The sequence below is a fragment of the Pelodiscus sinensis genome, chromosome 2 (assembly GCF_049634645.1).
Source record: "Pelodiscus sinensis isolate JC-2024 chromosome 2, ASM4963464v1, whole genome shotgun sequence".
Taxonomy (NCBI): domain Eukaryota; kingdom Metazoa; phylum Chordata; order Testudines; family Trionychidae; genus Pelodiscus; species Pelodiscus sinensis.
In genome coordinates, this window is record NC_134712.1 from 147,989,113 (window position 1) to 148,006,518 (window position 17,406).

General features: G+C 40.5%; 1 protein-coding gene across 2 annotated transcripts in view; it reads right to left on the reverse strand.

Moving 5' to 3' along the window:
* Nucleotides 1–17,406, reverse strand: part of EPB41L4B (erythrocyte membrane protein band 4.1 like 4B) — a 266,029-nt gene that overhangs the window by 131,259 nt on the left and 117,364 nt on the right. For both annotated transcript variants that reach the window (XM_075921605.1, XM_075921604.1), the window contains exons 4-6: nucleotides 15,517–15,595; nucleotides 10,664–10,708; nucleotides 9,059–9,111 (exon numbers count right to left, since the gene is read on the reverse strand). In XM_075921605.1, the coding sequence (XP_075777720.1) occupies nucleotides 9,059–9,111; nucleotides 10,664–10,708; nucleotides 15,517–15,595 (177 nt within the window). The remainder of the gene's footprint in view (nucleotides 1–9,058; nucleotides 9,112–10,663; nucleotides 10,709–15,516; nucleotides 15,596–17,406) is intronic.

Genomic DNA, 17,406 nt, shown 5'->3' on the forward strand with positions numbered 1-17,406 from the left:
TATAATTTTTGCTCAACACAAATCAAATGTTCCTCTTTAACATAAACACTGCAGTTTCCTTTAATTGAAACATATTTTTTCATCACTAAGTAGTGTTTCCGATTATTGCAAATTTCTGCCCATATCATACATATGGAAATGGAAATGTACAGTAGCTAGTGTTAAGAAATTGATTTTCTCAACCCGAACATGATTATAGTTTTCAGGTCTGTAGTATATATTTGGGAAGAGATTTTTTTTGAAGACACAGATTGAGTTGGGCACTTTGGTACTGATCCCTCAAGGTGCTAAACACCAATAAGCACCCTTTCACTGAGCTCAGAACCCCACTGACCTGAGTGTCACCTCCCTGTTATCCTGTTATATACCTGTAAGACATTTCCCACATGGTTCCATGAATGGCTGACCTATATAAATAGTTTCCAATTTAACAGCGTCAGTTCTGTTTAACGTAGATGCAGCAAACATGCACCCCAAATGCTACCAAAAAAAAAAAAAAAAGATGTGTGCCTACACGTGTGTTAATGTTGGTGCTTTATAATACATTGGTGTTCTTGTTGCCATGAACAACAAAATAATTTAAAAAAATCAGTCCCGCTGAAGAAAAGAGGAGGTTACTCACCTCCTGTAACTGACATTCTTTGAGATAAGCGTCCCCAGGGGTGCTCCACAATAGGTGCTGAGCATCCCAGTGCCTCTGGACAGAGTTTTGCCTATCAGTGCATTAGGGGGGCTGTGCATGCGCGGCGTGCTGAGCACGCGGACTTCCCCCAGTAGCTATGCGCACGTGCGGCCCCCCTCCTTCAGTTCCTTCTCTATCCAGAACCCAACAGAAGAGTGTAATTTATGTGTTTTTCTTTTTCTGAGTTTCTGAGGTAGAGGGGAGGAAATTGTATCCGAAGAGAAGGTAACGGAACACTCCCAGGGATGCTCATCTCAAAGAACGTTAGTTACAGGAGGTGAGTAACCTCCTCCTCTTCTTCTTCGAGAGATGTCCTTGGGGGTGCTCCACAGTAGGTGACTACAGGCAATCCCTGTTATGGAGGTAGGGACTTCGGATTGGGTAAGTATGCTGGCTGCAGGACAGCTTTTGCTAGTCTAGTATGGAGTAGAGGACCTGAAGCAAGTGAATAATGCTTTGCCAAGGTGTTATCCGGGGACCATGTTGCCGCTACACAAATGTCCTCCAGTGGAACTTTTCTCAGGTATGCCACCGAGATTGCCACTGCTCTTGGAGAGTGCGCCTGGATTGAAGCAGGTGGAGGTAAGTTATTAAGCGAATAACATGCGGTGATGCATTCTGATATCCAATGGGATAGTCTCTGTGATGATACTTTCTTCCCCATGGTATGGTTCACAATGGAAACAAAGAGCTGTGGGGAGGATCTGAATGGCTTTGTTCTGTCTATGTAGAAGGAGAGAGTTCTTTTGACATCCAGTGTGTACATTTGTGTTTCAAAGGTTTCAAAGCGTGAGGCTTTGGGAAAAAACACAGGTAAGTGTTTTGTCTGGTTAATGTGAAAGGCTGTACAGATCTTAGGTAAGAATTTCGGGTGCGGATGCATGGACACCATATCTTTGAGAAAGATGATAAAGGGCGGATCGGACATGAGCACGGCCAGTTCACTTACTCTCCGTGCTGAAGTAACTGCCACTAGGAAAGCCATTTTCAATGTTAAGTGGTGCAAGGAACATGTGGCCAGAGGTTCAAAGGGCAGTTTTGTTAGTGGTGTTAATACTAGATGAAGGTCCCATGGTTTTCATGGAGGTGACATCAGGATATAAGGCTTGAAGACCCTTCAGAAAGCGTTTGTTTGTGGGGTGCGCAAATAAAATGGTGTCATCTCGTGGTGCATGGAATGTTGAGGCTAACAAGAGGTTAGACTGTTTTAGGTGTATTAAGTTTTCCAGGATTATGGGGAGTGGGGTGATTTGTGGCAATATATTGCATTCGATGGCCCAGTATGTAAAACAGGTCCCTTTACCGATGGATGTTTTGCTTGTTGCAGGAGCTCTGCTGTGCAGAACCTCACAGACTTGCTGGGAACACTGGAGCTCTATGCTAGTGAACCATTGAGGTGCCACGCTTTCAGATGGAACATCGGGAGTTGAGATGTGTCCTGATTTGTGGGTGATGAAGGATATGTGGGACTTGTGGTAGCGTGATTGGATGGCTCTGTGTCATCCTGAGTAGTAGGGGAAACCAGGGTTGGTGCAGCCAACATGGCACTATAAGGATGATCTTTGCTTTGTCCCTCCATATCTTTATAATGACTGTGTTGAAGAGGGGAAATGCATATAGCAGGGGTGCATTCTATGTTAGAATCAAAGCGTCCCCTAAAGACTGTTTCCCTATGCCCACTCTGGACTAATACATCATGCATTTTCTGTTGGTTCTGGTGGCAAACAGATCTATGTCGGGGTAACCCCATTGGCTGAATATTTTCATCAGTATTGTGTGGTCTAGCTCCCGTTCGTGTTCTTGGGGAAGGGCTCTACTTAGGGCATCGGCTATCGTATTGAGTGCCCCGAGCAGACGGCAAGCAGATACGCGAACATCTCGTGCTAATGCCCAGTTCCAGAGGGCTATGGCTTCTTTGCACAGAGGCTGCGATTGTGCTCCACCTTGGCAATTTATATATAACATGAATGCCATATTGTCCGTGTAAATGTGGACATGTATCCCTTTGATTTGAAGGAGCAATTTTTGGCATGCCAGGCAAATAGCTCTGAGTTCTAAAACGTTGATATGTAGAGCATGCTCTGCAGCAGACCATATGCCTTGAGCTGGTCTTCCTTTCACGCCCATGAGCACCCCAGCCCATGAGTGACACGTCTGTGGTGATGACTATTGTTAGTTCTGTGGATTGGAAGGGTATGCCTGTACTTAGGTTAGACATTCTTGTCCACCACTTTAAACATGCCTTGACTGAGATGCCTTGACTGAGCGTGGAAGTATTAGTCTTTTGGTCATTGAATGAATGTGTGGTTTGTATTGGGTTCGGAGCCAACCCTGAAGACACCTCATAAAGAGTTGTGCGTTGGGCACCACTGGGTTGCAGAAAGCCATATGCCCCAGAAGTTGAAAGCAGTCGAGTACAGTGACTGCAGGCATGTCCTGGTGACTGATGCGAGTGGATCTGTCAGCAGGGAGGGAGGCTCTGGCTGTGACAGAGTTGAGGTGTGCCCAATAAACTGGATGGATTGAGAGGGCGTGAGCATTGATTTGGATTGTTTCACGAGGAGTCCGGCTATGTCAACACTGGCGGCTTCTTGCGCAAGAGTACTGCCATGTGGGAGTGGTGCTTTTGCGCAAGAGCTCCTGCACAAGAGGGCTTACACCTGTTAAAAAAAGAGCATAGCTCTTGCGCAAGAAACCTTCTCTTACCATGCCCTACTGTAAATTTCCTTGGGCAAGAGCGGGCGGGCAGTGTGGACCCTCTGCAGATTCTTGCGCAAGAATGGCCATACTTGCGCAAGAAGCCGTGAGTGTAGACATAACCCAAGGGAGTGAAAGCAGCTTAGGACCATGTTACTGTGATGGTGGTACTCCTGTCTGGACCTTGCTTTGACTAGGCAGTCGTCCAGGTAGGGATATATGGTGACCCCTTGTCTTCTGAGATGGGCAGTGACTGCTGCTAACATCTTGGAAAATACTCTCGGAGCTGTAGAGAGTCCAAAGGGCAGGACTGTATACTGAAAATAGTATGTACCTAAAATGAAATGGAGAAAACGTCTGTGAGATGGTCTAATGGAAATATGGAAGTATGCATCCTGTAAGTCGAGAGAGGAAAACCAGTCGCCCATCTTCAGAGCTGGGATAATTGTGTTTAGGGTAACCATTCTAAATCTCGGTTTCTTTATGTATCTGGTTCAAGGATCTGAGATCCAGGATGGGTCTCCACCCACCAGTCCTCTTTTCTATGAGGAAATAATGGGAATAAAATCCTTTCTGCGAAATTGTGGTGGAACCGGCTCTATGGCCCCTAGTTGTAGCAGGTGGTCTACCTCCTGTTGCATGCAGGTGGTCTACCTCATGAGATGGGTCCCTGAAGAGAGATGGGGGGTAGAAGGGTGGGCAGGAGAAAGGGAGAGAAAGGGGATACTGTACCCTAGTGAGATGGTTTGCAGAATCCATTTATCTGAGGTAATTAATTCCCACTGATGTCAGAATGGAAGCAGATGAAAATGAAAAAGTTTGGAAAGATTCTGGAGTTCTGGGATGGGTGGTCTGGTTTTCGGTCTTTCAACTGTAATTTCAAATTTGCTCATTCAATTGTGATGGATGGTTAGAGGTGTTACTCTGGGACCGTCGCCTCTGCTTCCTATTTCGACCCTGCTGTAGGTAAGAGAGGTATTCTTGTCTGTGATATTGGAATGGGGGTTGCGGGTACTTTGATCTATGATATGGTTGGTATATTGTCTCGCCCTTGTTGCAGGTGTTTGGATCCCTAGAGATCTGAGAAAGGCTCTGGAGTCCTGGATTGAAGGACTTCATTAGTCTTCATGGAGAAGAGGTTTTCCCCTTCAAAGGGCAAATCTTCTACTGCTGTCTGAAGCTGTTGAGGAAAAGTGGAGGAGTAATACCAAGAGGCTCGCCTCATAGTGACCGCTGTGGCAGCAGTTCTTGTGGTTGTGTCTGCTGCATCGAGAGCAGCTTGTAGCGCTATATGAGAAATTGTCTGTCCCTCAGAGACAATTGCTTTGAAATGTGATTTTTTACTTTCAGAGAGATCTTCAATAAATATGTTCAGTTTCATGTAATTGTTGTAATCGTATTTACTGAGCAGGGCTGAATAATTTGCTACCTTCAGCTAGAGAGTGGCTGAGGCATACGCCTTTTTGCCAAACGAGTCTAATCTTTTATTCACTTTGTCAGATAGGGTTGAGCGATTTTGCTGCTTATTTCTTTGTTATGCAGCATCCACCACCAGGGAGTTCGGAGGGGGATGTGTAAAGAGAAATTCAGATCCCCTGGGAGGCACATAGTACTTTCGATATGCCTTTTTGCTCATGGGGGGAATCGAGGCAGGTGTCTGCCATAAAGTTTTTGCGGGTTGTAGGATGGCTGAATTAATAGGAAGAGCGATCTTTGCAGATGCACTCGCTTGTAGGATGTAAGTAAGCTTGTGGGGAGTATCCTATACTTCCTCTATGGGAATATTTAAATCTTGTGCGACTCTTTTGAATAGGTCTTGGAAGGAAGAGACGTCCTCTGAAGTGTTAGAGGATGGAAGTAGAACTGCTTCCCCCGTATCTGATAATGATGTTGTCTGGGCCACAAATTCCGTCGTTGACCTTGGGGAATATAGATACTCATTAACACTCCTCTGAACATATCTGTGAGGAGATTCAGTAAAGCGTGAAGGAGGCTTATTGATATGCTTAGTTTTAAATGGTTTCTTTTTGTGCTGTTGTGTGGGTTGGTTCCACATTTGCCACTATGGGGGGTACGCCATGGGCGGAGGCATCCACAAATAGGAAGCCCAGGGAGTCATTTGTGCTCTGAAGAGATCTGGCTGCTTCTGAATAAGGAGACAGTTGGGGTGAGAAGGCAGCCAATTCCTCTCCCTCTTCTAATAAGAGGGGGGGAAGGTGGATCTGATTAATCAGAAAGTAGTGAAGGAAGATATCTATCTTCACTCAAAACAGGGGAGTGAAGCCTTGAAGCAATCTGTAAATCTTTGTTCTCCCTGTAGGTGATAAGGGGAATTTGTGGTGCGGGGGGCTGCTCTAACTGAGAGGAGCCCGCTCTTTGTACAGAGCTGAGTGGGAGAGCTGTCGCCCCTAATAATTGAGAAGGAGGGGCAGTACTGAATGGGTGCTCTATCCCTTCTCTAGGTACCCTCGTGAGAGGCTGAGGTACCAGTGGAGCTGCCATAACGGTCAGCGATACCGGGGTATCTGAGGCAGGCACGGAGTGGCCTGATGCCTCTTTAAGGGCAGCATTTGAAGTGCCTCCTGGCTTATTATGCTGTTCGCCCGAAGTACCTGGGTGGTCAAACGTACTCAGACGGTTCTTATCTGAGTGGTCTGACTTTTTTACCTCAGAGTGCCTCTTTATGGGTTTCTGAGGTAACGAGCTTGCCCTTCTTTTGGAGGGCTTAGGCTTATCATTGTTGGATAAATTACTCTGCCCAGAGCTGGGTCAGAGGCATGTCCCTTGCTGTTCTCTGAGAGGAACATTTTGAGTTTAAGCTCCTTATCTTTGCGCAATCTTGCTTTAACCTTGGCACAGTGGGGGCAATCTCTCTGAGAGCGAGAGTTCCCCTGGCATTTGAGGCAGGTGTCATGCCTGTCAGAGGCAGACATCACGTCCTTGCAGAGCGCACAGCGTTTGAAGATGGACAGCGGCTCAAGACCCACACTGCTTTTTTTTTTTTAAACTAACTCTATACTAAATCTAACTAACAATAACTGTAACAGAGAACTAACTATTAATAAAAAACCAACTAATTTTCCACAAGTTTGTTCTGAGGAGAGGAGAGCACTGCCGAGTTCCGTCCACAGTCGGGGACGGTGGAAAGGAACTAAGGGGGGGAGGGGCGCATGCGCATAGCTACTGGGGGAAGCCCACACGCTCGGCGTGCCGCACATGCGCAGCCCCCTGATGCACTGCTAGGCAAAACTCCGTCCAGAGGCAATGGGACTCTCAACACCTACTGAGGAGCACCCCCTGCGATGCCTCTCAAAGAAGAATCTACTACCGCTTCATGTAAACATTACACATAAAACGTTGCAGAAATAAAGAACAGAAAGACTATGTACATGGACAAACAGTCTTTTGGAAGATAAAAATGATAATAATTTATTTTAAGTTATCAAGAACACACAGTTTAATTGTTAGCTGATAGATAAAATTTATGACCACATTTTAGGGTTTCCAAAATAGTAAATAAAATGAATTCTATTAACTTCCATTCACAATTTTTTGTTCAACAATATTTTCAAATGTGAATTACAGCAACAAAACCTATACACGAGTTTCCACAGAGACATTTTACAATTCTGCTGCTGTTTTGTGTCTGAGAGAAGTTAAGAGCCTTTGACATAGATGTTAATCAGGATAAATCAATTTTATACATTTCACTTCACTGACTGGTTCAACAGAATTCACATTTGATGCATGGTACAAGGTCCATCTCTTTTCTCAGGTTTTTACTGGAGGTTCAGTGATGAGGAGGATGGCTTACTTTGGAGCTTTTTCTTTTTTATATAAATATTGTAGTCTAAAAATTATGTACCTGCATTCTGACATGTGTAAGTATGCAAATTCTAATAAAATAAATGCACAAACTGGTAGTTGTACTTTAAAATGAGGTAGCTACCCAGGTATCTTTCAAAAGTGTAAAATAATTTCACTTGGAGAGTTACTAAAGACATCACTGTCTCTTTAATGTAGAAAGAAAGATACATTTTATGAAAGGATTTTACAATATAAGATTGCAAACATTGGCAACTTGAGATATTTAAATAATTTAATTCATCAAGTGAACTCTTTTAATAGCTCTGAAATGCATCTAAGTGAGTGAATTGTATCAGACTGACCATAAATATAGTTTAATATATTGTACCAATTATTTTAGACTAAATGAAATCAAACTTGTAAATGTTATATAAAGGGAAAGTTACAATACTAAAGAGAATTCTAAAGTAGTTTCAAAAGCATGAATAGATGTTTCTCTCCATATTTTTCTTCAAAAAAGTACAATTTGCATGTCAAAGACGATGCACAGAAAATGCCAGCTCTTAAGGCAGTGATCTGAAACAATTGACAAATTTATCTAATAAAATAATATTCCTCATAAATCAGCCATAATAGCAAAATAAAAAGGAAGTCGTGGTTAAGAGAAAGAATCTGGATCACATTTAAAATAGCTGACACACTGATCCCTATGTATACTGTCCTTTTATCATCCTGCTCACACTTAAAAAAACACACTAAAATCATTTAAATATAAGGTGAAATTTAAACTACTAAAAGGGAAAAATCATTTTCTAGTTATTTTATCTCATCTGCTTGATTACAATGATTCAATATATATATAAAATAAATATACAAGAAGTAATATAAAATTATATTTCTAATATCTGCAGATAGAACAAATTTGATATTACAGTGCCAAGGTATGATGTTATTGAGAAAGTTACCACAAGTATCTCTAAACAGAGAAAAATTGATTGGCACAAAAAAGCCATAATTTATAAGTACACTGCTTGGCATCCAGTATTTTAAATACTGGTTTTCATACATGATCAGAGAAAAAGCTTTTTCAAACTGTAAATGGATGTCCTGCCCTATTCCTTTTCTTAGTAGAGAAATAATTCTCCATATCTTTGATTAACAGAACTGTAGATATGTCAAGCTGTTCTATGAACAGGTCTCTTTTTCTAAAATTGGGAGGAAGTTAACAGTGCTTCATCTGGTGTCTCCACAGGTAAAAATGAGTGCATAAAAATTTTAAGCTAATGTAAGCTGGGCGTTAACCTCGGAAGTCCATATTAAGAAAGTAAAGAAACAACATGAATGAACAAAATAGAAAAAAGAAAAGGGAAGTAAAAATTCCTTTAGTATCTTTGTGCACAAACACAGTATGAACAAAACTGTGCAACATGGATCACTTTATTACTATTTTTGTTGTTACTGTTGTTATTATTAGCATTATTATTATTATTATTACAGCAACAACATGTGCCTGATCTGGTTTTCCTTAAATTTTGTTCTTAATCCTAGATGGAACTGAACCCAAGATTTCATATTCAATCCAATACAAATCCCTAGTTGGTCCCTAGTTGGACAGCCATGTCACATAATTTCCAAAAAATGAACTTGAACTGACTTTTATTATTTAAAGTTTCGCAAATGTCTGTGAGCCAGAGATTCTAAAACTCAGCAAATGTATTATTCTAATGACCAATCACAATAACAATAGCTGCCATTTAAATACATGTACTGTCAATTAGTGCCTATTCATGACAAAAGGGGAAAATGTGAAGAAACTGTTAGTCAACTTTTAAAATAAAAGTTTATGCAAATTACTTGTAAAAAGTCACATACCTTGAAGACATAGAGCTGCTAGTTCTACAGCAGTATCATATGGACATTTCAGTCTTTAAAGAGACAAAATAAACAATAAAAATACGATTTTTTTAAGTTTACATTTTATATAAACCCTGTCTCCAGAAGAAACTAAAAGAGTTTTCTAACAGTTTCAACTAATATGAATTATTAATTCCAAAGTACCAGTTAAATTGCACCATATTTAGATAATTCAAATACTAATATTTTGATTTAATTAAGCTTAGTTACAAGTTAGCACACTGAGCTATTTCTGAGTTTAGTAATTTCTCATTAATGGTGAAAATGTGATATGCCCAAATATAACTAATTCTTAAACCAATACTGAAAACATTAATCCAAATGAAAAAATAGGTGATAGTCCCACAACGGAGTCTAGAAAAACTTCCTGCCTAAGATTGAATATTTTTCTTTACAACTTTTAAACAAATACATAAATAATATATACACACACTCCACAAATACACAATTACATTTGCCAAAAAAGAGGCTGCAAAAAAGAATATATTTTCCACAAGTCTCTTAAGTAAGAAACGTTGACATTATTATAGTGTTTTTTCAATTTCCTTGCATCTGTCATACTGACAAGTATGAAAAGCTCACTTTACATTTTAAATAATCATATCGATTAAGACATTCTTTTCCCTAATTGCACACAGAACATAATTATTTTCCCATTTGAATGTGCCACTTGTTCTATTGTGTAATAAATAATAAACTTCTGGTTCAGACTGAAACCTTCTAATGTCCTCACAAAAACCAAAACCCACAACATTTACAGTAGTTTAGCTACTTATTAACCAAATCTTTTTCATGGTATTCTATGACTGAAGAAAGGAGCAATTTTAAGAGGATTATGTCCTTTGTGTAAGAATTATTTCTCCAAACCAAATGAAGTATGAGGTTTCTCTTCCGGAACTTGCTATTTGCAAATGAAAACAATGTATACTTACTCTCTCTCTCTCTCTCTCTCTTTTAAACATACAGAACAGAATGTCCAGTTTCATTCACCACTACATACTATTCAAATTAAGAGTTCTCAGGGTTTCTCAGTTTCTTTTAAGGGGTTTATTTTGACTCATTTCTCAGTTCAATTTGAAATCTGTTACTGACATATATGTAAGAACAGGATGCATAGGGTCATCAGTATGAATGAGTGTAATTTATTTTTAATATTAACAATGGCTAATTACAGCATAAAGCTCATTTACAATGAAATCCGTAACTTGTAAATAGTCATTAAAGATAATGAAACTGTTAAAGCTCAGTATAAAATTTATGCATATACATGTTTATATTGCTTGGTCACAAACGAAAAAATTCTTGCTCCATAAGAGTTTATTAATTTGATTTTTATTAATGTATCTAGATACATTTCTGTATCTAATAGAGAAAGAAAAACATATGCAAGAGAACATTGGATCAGTAAATGCATTTTACAATTCCTTATATATATATATTTTTTGATGAACATCAGAAAGGATCAGAAAGAGCTTATGGGCTTAAAGTAATACTTTTAACTCTTAAAACAGTACTCCGTTACTTACACTTTAAGCAAGGTTACAGCGTCAAAAATGTACTTACTTTCCTGAAAGAATGTCTTGTCGGAGCTGTAATACAAACAGGTACCTAACAAACACATCAAATAAACAAACAAACAAATAAATAAATACAAGTAAACAATCAAATGCATCTTTTTGGCCCTTATCCCTTTGTCAAGAGAATACTATCAGCCCAGACATTTCCATAAACTAATTTTGTAAGTGATATGAGCTTTGAGGATCAATTATAAAGAGAACTGCACACACCTGTGAGATGTGAAGTACCCTTAACTTTCACTGTTAACTTTCACAGTGAGAGGTCAGAACATCCTCCATTGGAGTGGAGTGCTCAGCATATTGTTGCAGCATGAAGTCATCAAGCTGAATTTCAGAAACCCATCTTTATTTAAGGCAGCACTGAAAGCATGTAAACGACTTTGAGCATGTGCCTTAATTCTGCCAAAGCCAATGGGACAAAAGCCCACACTTAAGTGCTGTTCTGACTGGTAGTCTAAATGAATTATATAGAGTCTAAAGGCAATTATGGCTTTACTTTAAAAAAATTAAAAGAGCTCTGAATGAGAACAAAGATTCCATGAAGAGTTGAGCCTGAAACTAAATAAGCAGGCCTATTCTGGTACTAACATGGCCTTCAGTGCTGTAGTATCAACGGGCATGTATATGTTTACAATGCAAGCCATGCTTGAGCCCACCATCAAGGATAACCTCCTTTTGAGTATACACTGAAACTGTTCTAACCTAGGACTCAAACCCAGGATCACATTGCTGGGACCCAGGATCCAAGCCCCTTCACTCTGCAGCATAGCCATAGCCCTGCTTAACTCAATTCACAGGCAGAGGCGAGGCATCGGGGAGGTGTGAGGGAAACACGTGATCTCCCTTGCCCACTGATTTGCTGCTTGGCATCTACTGAGCTTACTCAGTATCACTGCTGAAGCTGGCTGCCTTCACTCTGCTTCCCTCCCTTCCCCCCACTACCCGCAGGCCAGGCCCTCGCTATTATCAAGAGTCAGTTGGAGGTAGCTCATAATTCAGACCAACCCATTCTCTTCTAGGCACAGACCTGTAAGCACACTATCAGCATCCTGGGTTTGTACTGGAGAGTGAGCTGATCCCTTCCTGATAATGTGACGAGAGGGCAGTAATGTTTCTCTACAATGAACCATGGTTGTCGGGCTAAAGGGGCCACATTTGGGGGGCGGGTGCTAGGGACTCTGGGATATGGTTTTGACCCAGGTCTGCATACTGCAATCTGGATGGCAGAGCCTTCAAGCTCAGGTCAAAAAAATTCTTAACCTACCATTGAAATACAAGGTATATGCTTAAGGTTCAGAGTTCACAAACACTAGTCAGTTCACTCGAGTCCCACTAACCCTGGGCTTACTTGCAATATAGATATACACTACCTACCTCACAATCTTTAATTAAAAAAAACCACCTCCCTAAGTCAGGGGACCCCCATTTTACATATGAAGATGTGAGGCACAGAGTGACCAAGTGAATGCCCAAGGCTACACAGAGAGTCTGTGACAGAGCAGGTAACTGAAACTGAATCAGAGCAGGTAACCAGATGAATGCCCTATCTACTTGCCACTCTTTCACAGGTGGTGGATTAGTTTGTTTTATTTATTTTTTTAAACAAAAATTTGTGGGAAAAAAATCACAAGCACCTTGCTGCCTGAGGCCTTTCCTTCCCCATTACACTACAGGCTAGTAGTGCATCTGGTGGAGGTGCTCTATGATGATGGGAGAGAGCTCTTCTGGTAGCATAACAAAATCACCTCCATGAGAAGTGGTAGCTATGTTGACAGGAGAAACTCTCTCATTGACATAGCACCATCTACATCAGCGCTTAGGTCAGGGTAGCTTATATCGCTCGGGGGTGGCTTATTCACACCCCCAAGTGACATAAGTTATGCCAACGTAAGTGGTATTGTAGACTAAGGCCAAGTGGCTCCAGTCTCAACTCTTCTGGAACAGTGTGTCCCTCTTTGAGGTTGGGGGATGGCTGAGGCTGTCCCCCCAGCCGCTCCTACCCCCAACACTTCTGGAGAAGTGAATTGAGAGGTGAAACTGATGATATAAGTGAATGAAACAAGAAAGACATCTAGGCTGAAAGCATCGTCTCTCCACTCTTCAAAAAGAAAAGCATAGCAAACATCTCTATTCATTTCTGTACTGGCACTGAGAGACGTGTGGGAAACAGAACAGGAAGGATCAGGCAACATGAGTCACCAGCACCTTGTGGCTAAAACTAATTTTTCACACTCGTGTGTTTGGTAGATTGTAAACTGACCTTTCAATATCTGGTAGATTGAATCAGTTCAAAATAGACAGGGTAACAGGAACCAAAGGCATGTTTAGTAAGATTTTCTGTGCCCTATGTTGTAGAAAAATTCATGGCAAAAGAGTAAGAGATCAGATTTTTCAAATTTAGGACTGATTTACACACCCCTAACTTAAATACATAGATGATACCTGGGTAGCAACTTACACATCAGTGCTGTAGATATAAAATTAGTTGTGCACCACCCCAGAAATCGTGGCTTAGAAAATCCATCCTTACTACTTGTTCCAGGATTTCAAAATAATATGAATACTGTTAAATTTGGGACAAATAATCCAGGCAATACTTCCACTTTGCTAGTCTGTGGAATACTGCAACTCTCTACATTTGATTCACTGTTATTTCCTTTTTCTGCGCAAGTCTACTATTACATCTCAGCTTGTGGTATCCCACTTCAAGCAGCATAATGTACTCTTCAGAAAAAACAACCCAGTTTATTCTGAGGAAAATGAATGAAACCCTGTAGACAAAAATGCCAGCAGATGCCTTCCTCAGTGCATTAAAATTTAATGCAAAGAAATGTCATCAGTTCCCCACAAATGTGTTAACTTTTTATTATTATTACAGTCTCAAAATACATTTGAATCTGTTAAAAATATTTTTTTACGGGCATTTGCACTGAATTTGCACCGGCTGTCCTGGTCTCTTACCTACCTCTACAGAATTCTGGGAAATTCAACTTAATCAGAGTAGAGGGTCATTTAAAAATATAGATTGATAAAGGGAATTACATTTTAAAAATGGCCTTCTTTACGGTTTTAAAAAATAATGTGCACATAAACAATATGAAGACTATATTCAAATTGGTTTTCTATTTGTTTTCATCCCTACTCTCTGTTAAGATGCATGTTTCCTAGCTGATAACTAAAGTATTACAATTAAGGCCCGTAAAAACAAAATGTAGAAAATTAAACCAATATTTTTCTAAGCAGAAGTAGCCATTACAGTATATTAAAGACTCCTCTGCAATTTTCCTTTTTAGCATTGATTAGATTATATATCTCCAGCAATTTATAGTCCGAACTATAGTGTTATGAAGTTTGTTGTTCTTTATAAGAACTGCCTTACTAGATCACAACAAAGATCCATTTAACCCAGTGTCCTTTCTCTGAAAATGACTACCATCAGATGCTATTAAAGAACATAAAAGAAATCCTGTGATAGACATTGGAATAACCTGCCCAGGAGAAATTCAACAGCAGCTAGGCTTAAACCCCAATGCATGAGGGTGTGTATCTATTCTAATTTTTTTAATATATCAATTTACATAATGTAACTATGAATTTTCTCATTATACATGCAGATGTCTAATCCTACTGAACTCTTGGACTCAATTAGATCAGTGGCAGTAAGGTCCATAGGTTAATTATGGACTATATGAAAAACTATGTCTGTTTATTAGTTTACTGTTACTGCAATCATTGATAATGTATAGTATGGCTTCTATGTCAGTTTCATATTAAATTAGTGGGTGATTACAATTAGCTTATTAATCTTCTTGTCTCCCAGCAGTCAAATAGTACTTAATCACTGCAGCAGATAAGGAAATAGGTAAACAGAGGTCTGCTGACTAAAATTTCCTATAAATATTATAAAATTATCAATATATTCTTTAAAGAGTGTGGTGGAAACAGCCTGATTAGCAATGTAGAGGAATTTTTTTAAAAACACAAGAAGCTCCAACTTGTGAGAAACAGAAAAATGATAGTAGGAAGGGACACAGAATAAATAATCAGAGAGACTATTTGGCCTGACCTAGTCACAAGAAGAGTTGGAAGAATGGGAAGAGCAAAATTATCCACCACCCTCCCAGTTTTCATTATAGAGAATTTGCTCTGAACTGTGTAGGGCTCCTCACTTAAACAGGGAATGTTTTCAAAAGGCAAAGATCACTCAATACAATGATGACCTGAAGTACCTATAGGATGAATTGTCACCAACCAGATTCCATTAGCAGAGGAAACGAAAAGGGAGAGGGAGGAGGGCAGAGAAGGTGTTTGCCCATTGGCCCTTCTGGATCTTTCTTTGACACACTCTGTTTCATTTTGATCGTCTCCACATTTCACAGCAAAGAAGAGCACAGGGTCCAGCAGTTGGCATTATAGGATGGAAATTCCCCTGCACCCCCTTTCTCCCAGTATGGGTTTGGCAGGCAATACTGCTGCAGAAAGTACTTCTTCTCTAGGGTCAGCTCCTACCCATCCAGCCATGGCTCCCTTTGCAAAGTCACAAAGCCTCAAACACATGGAGAGCTGGAGGGAAATATCATTGATCTGCCTGTCATCCAAAAGCCTACGAGAGGCCAAAGCAGCAGGTTTCGGGGGGGGGGGGGGGGGGGAGGAGGGGGAGGGAAAGCAGTAACAGCCCTTAGACTGTCAAAATACCAACAAAAAGATTGAACACAATGCCTATTCTACCAAGCAAGAGTACATATAACCCAAACTCCTCCCTCCCCCACAGTTTAACCCCCAAATGCCTAGACACCACATTGTCAGACATCAGTTTAGCAATTCACAATTGTTTCCTACCTTGTAAACTCCTCGTGAAGGTTATTCGGTTCTGATGAGTAATATTTAATTCGAAAATGCAAAGTGTACGGAGGTCCAACTGCATACACAAAGATTCAAAACAGAAGTTTACACAGGTTTGGTGATCCCATTGTGGCAGAGCAAGAAAAATTTAACACAAAATAATTATATTTTAAGTCTACTCATCACAGGGACATTTGACTATGTGTCTTAAATTAAAACTTTTTGCAAGAAACAATTATGCACCTGTTGTGGGCATTTTAGTGTGCTACCACTACCAGTATATACAGTAAAGAAGTCATGGCTCCTTTGTCAAGTAAGTGTGTGTTCAAAAATATGCACCTTGCAGTATACTGAGAATGTCACAAAAATAATAATTCAAAATCTGATGGATCTGACAGAGTAGCCTCGCTACTGATGCAGAAGTTCTCAGGCTAAAAACATTCAGCAAATTTGTCTTTGCAGATTTGGGCTACCATCCTGGTGCATGGCTGGGGAGGAGAGAGTAGACCATAGCAAACAGAATGCAAATCACACAGGGCTTTATTATTGAGAACTATCACCTTGAACTGTGCCTAGAAACAGACAGAAAGCCAGTGCAGGTTTTGAAGTATAGTCATAAGGTTAATCAACTTAAAGGCCCAATGGAACAATTAGTCATCACTCTGACCTTCTGCACATCAGAGACAAAACAATTCCACCCAGCTGTCCCTAGAAGTCCAATAACTTATGCCTGGTGAAAGTATATCTTCCAGAAAGGCATTTATTTAGTCTTGCTCTGAAGACACTGAAAAATGGATAATCCACCACTTCTCTATTTAGGTGCTTATATGATAGCAAATTACCACTGGACTTTCTGAATGCCTATTGATCATCCATTCTACTAGGTAGTTGGGAAGCCAAAAGCTGCACTAGTTAAAGCTTTAAAGTTGTCATCAAAGGTAACCCCTAGAAGCTATGTTTGAAAAGTTAAAACTGTAGGTGACAACATTTACTGGTGAGATCTACATCCTCAAGGCACAGACACTTAACACCAACCACTGCAGGTGGAAAAATAAAGACCTAAAATTGCCCAAAGACAATTGAGGACCCCAAATGCAAACCAATTTGGCCAGGAAAGCACATATTGTGCTGAGAGATGGAACTATGGAAACACTCTTCAAGTTGCTTCCCCAGTTCCTTCTCTAGTATGGGTCTGAGCCAGCTTGTTCTCATGAAGTCCCCTATCTGGGCCAGACACCATGAAAGCAGTGAAACAACATCTGTTAAAAATGCCTTTCTGCAGAAAATATTTGAGTCTTCCCTCTGGGATCATTTTGCCTTTTCCTTGGCATATCAGAGAATAAGCACTTGCTCATCATATATATCCAATGACAGAAAAGCAGGCAGAGATGTCACAAAAAGGCAAAGAAGAGTCAAGCATCAGAGCTATCAGTGGCAATAGGCCCTAAATTTCTTCACAATGTAACTTGTTAGTCTCATCCACACATTAAGGGTACGTCTAGACTACATGCCTCTGTCATCAGAGGCATGTAGATTAGGCTACCAGGCATAGGAAAATGAAACCTCATCCCAGGAGGCATACCTGGGTGGTTAACAAATGCCTTTGATGTCGACACCCGCGCGTCCAGACTACCGCGCTGAGCCGACAAACAGCTGATCGGCTCAGCGCAGCAGCCATGTAAATTTAAATGAAGCGGCGATTATTTAAATCGCCGCTTCATTTTCCTATACCTAGTAGCCTCATCTACATGCCTCTGGCGACAGAGGCATGTAGTCTAGACGTACCCTAAGTGGTAAGAATGAAAACATAGTGCCCCGCGCGCCTTGCATAAAAGGGTCACTAGAAGAAAGTGAGCAGCTCTAGTACTTTGAGAGTCCTCAGAATGG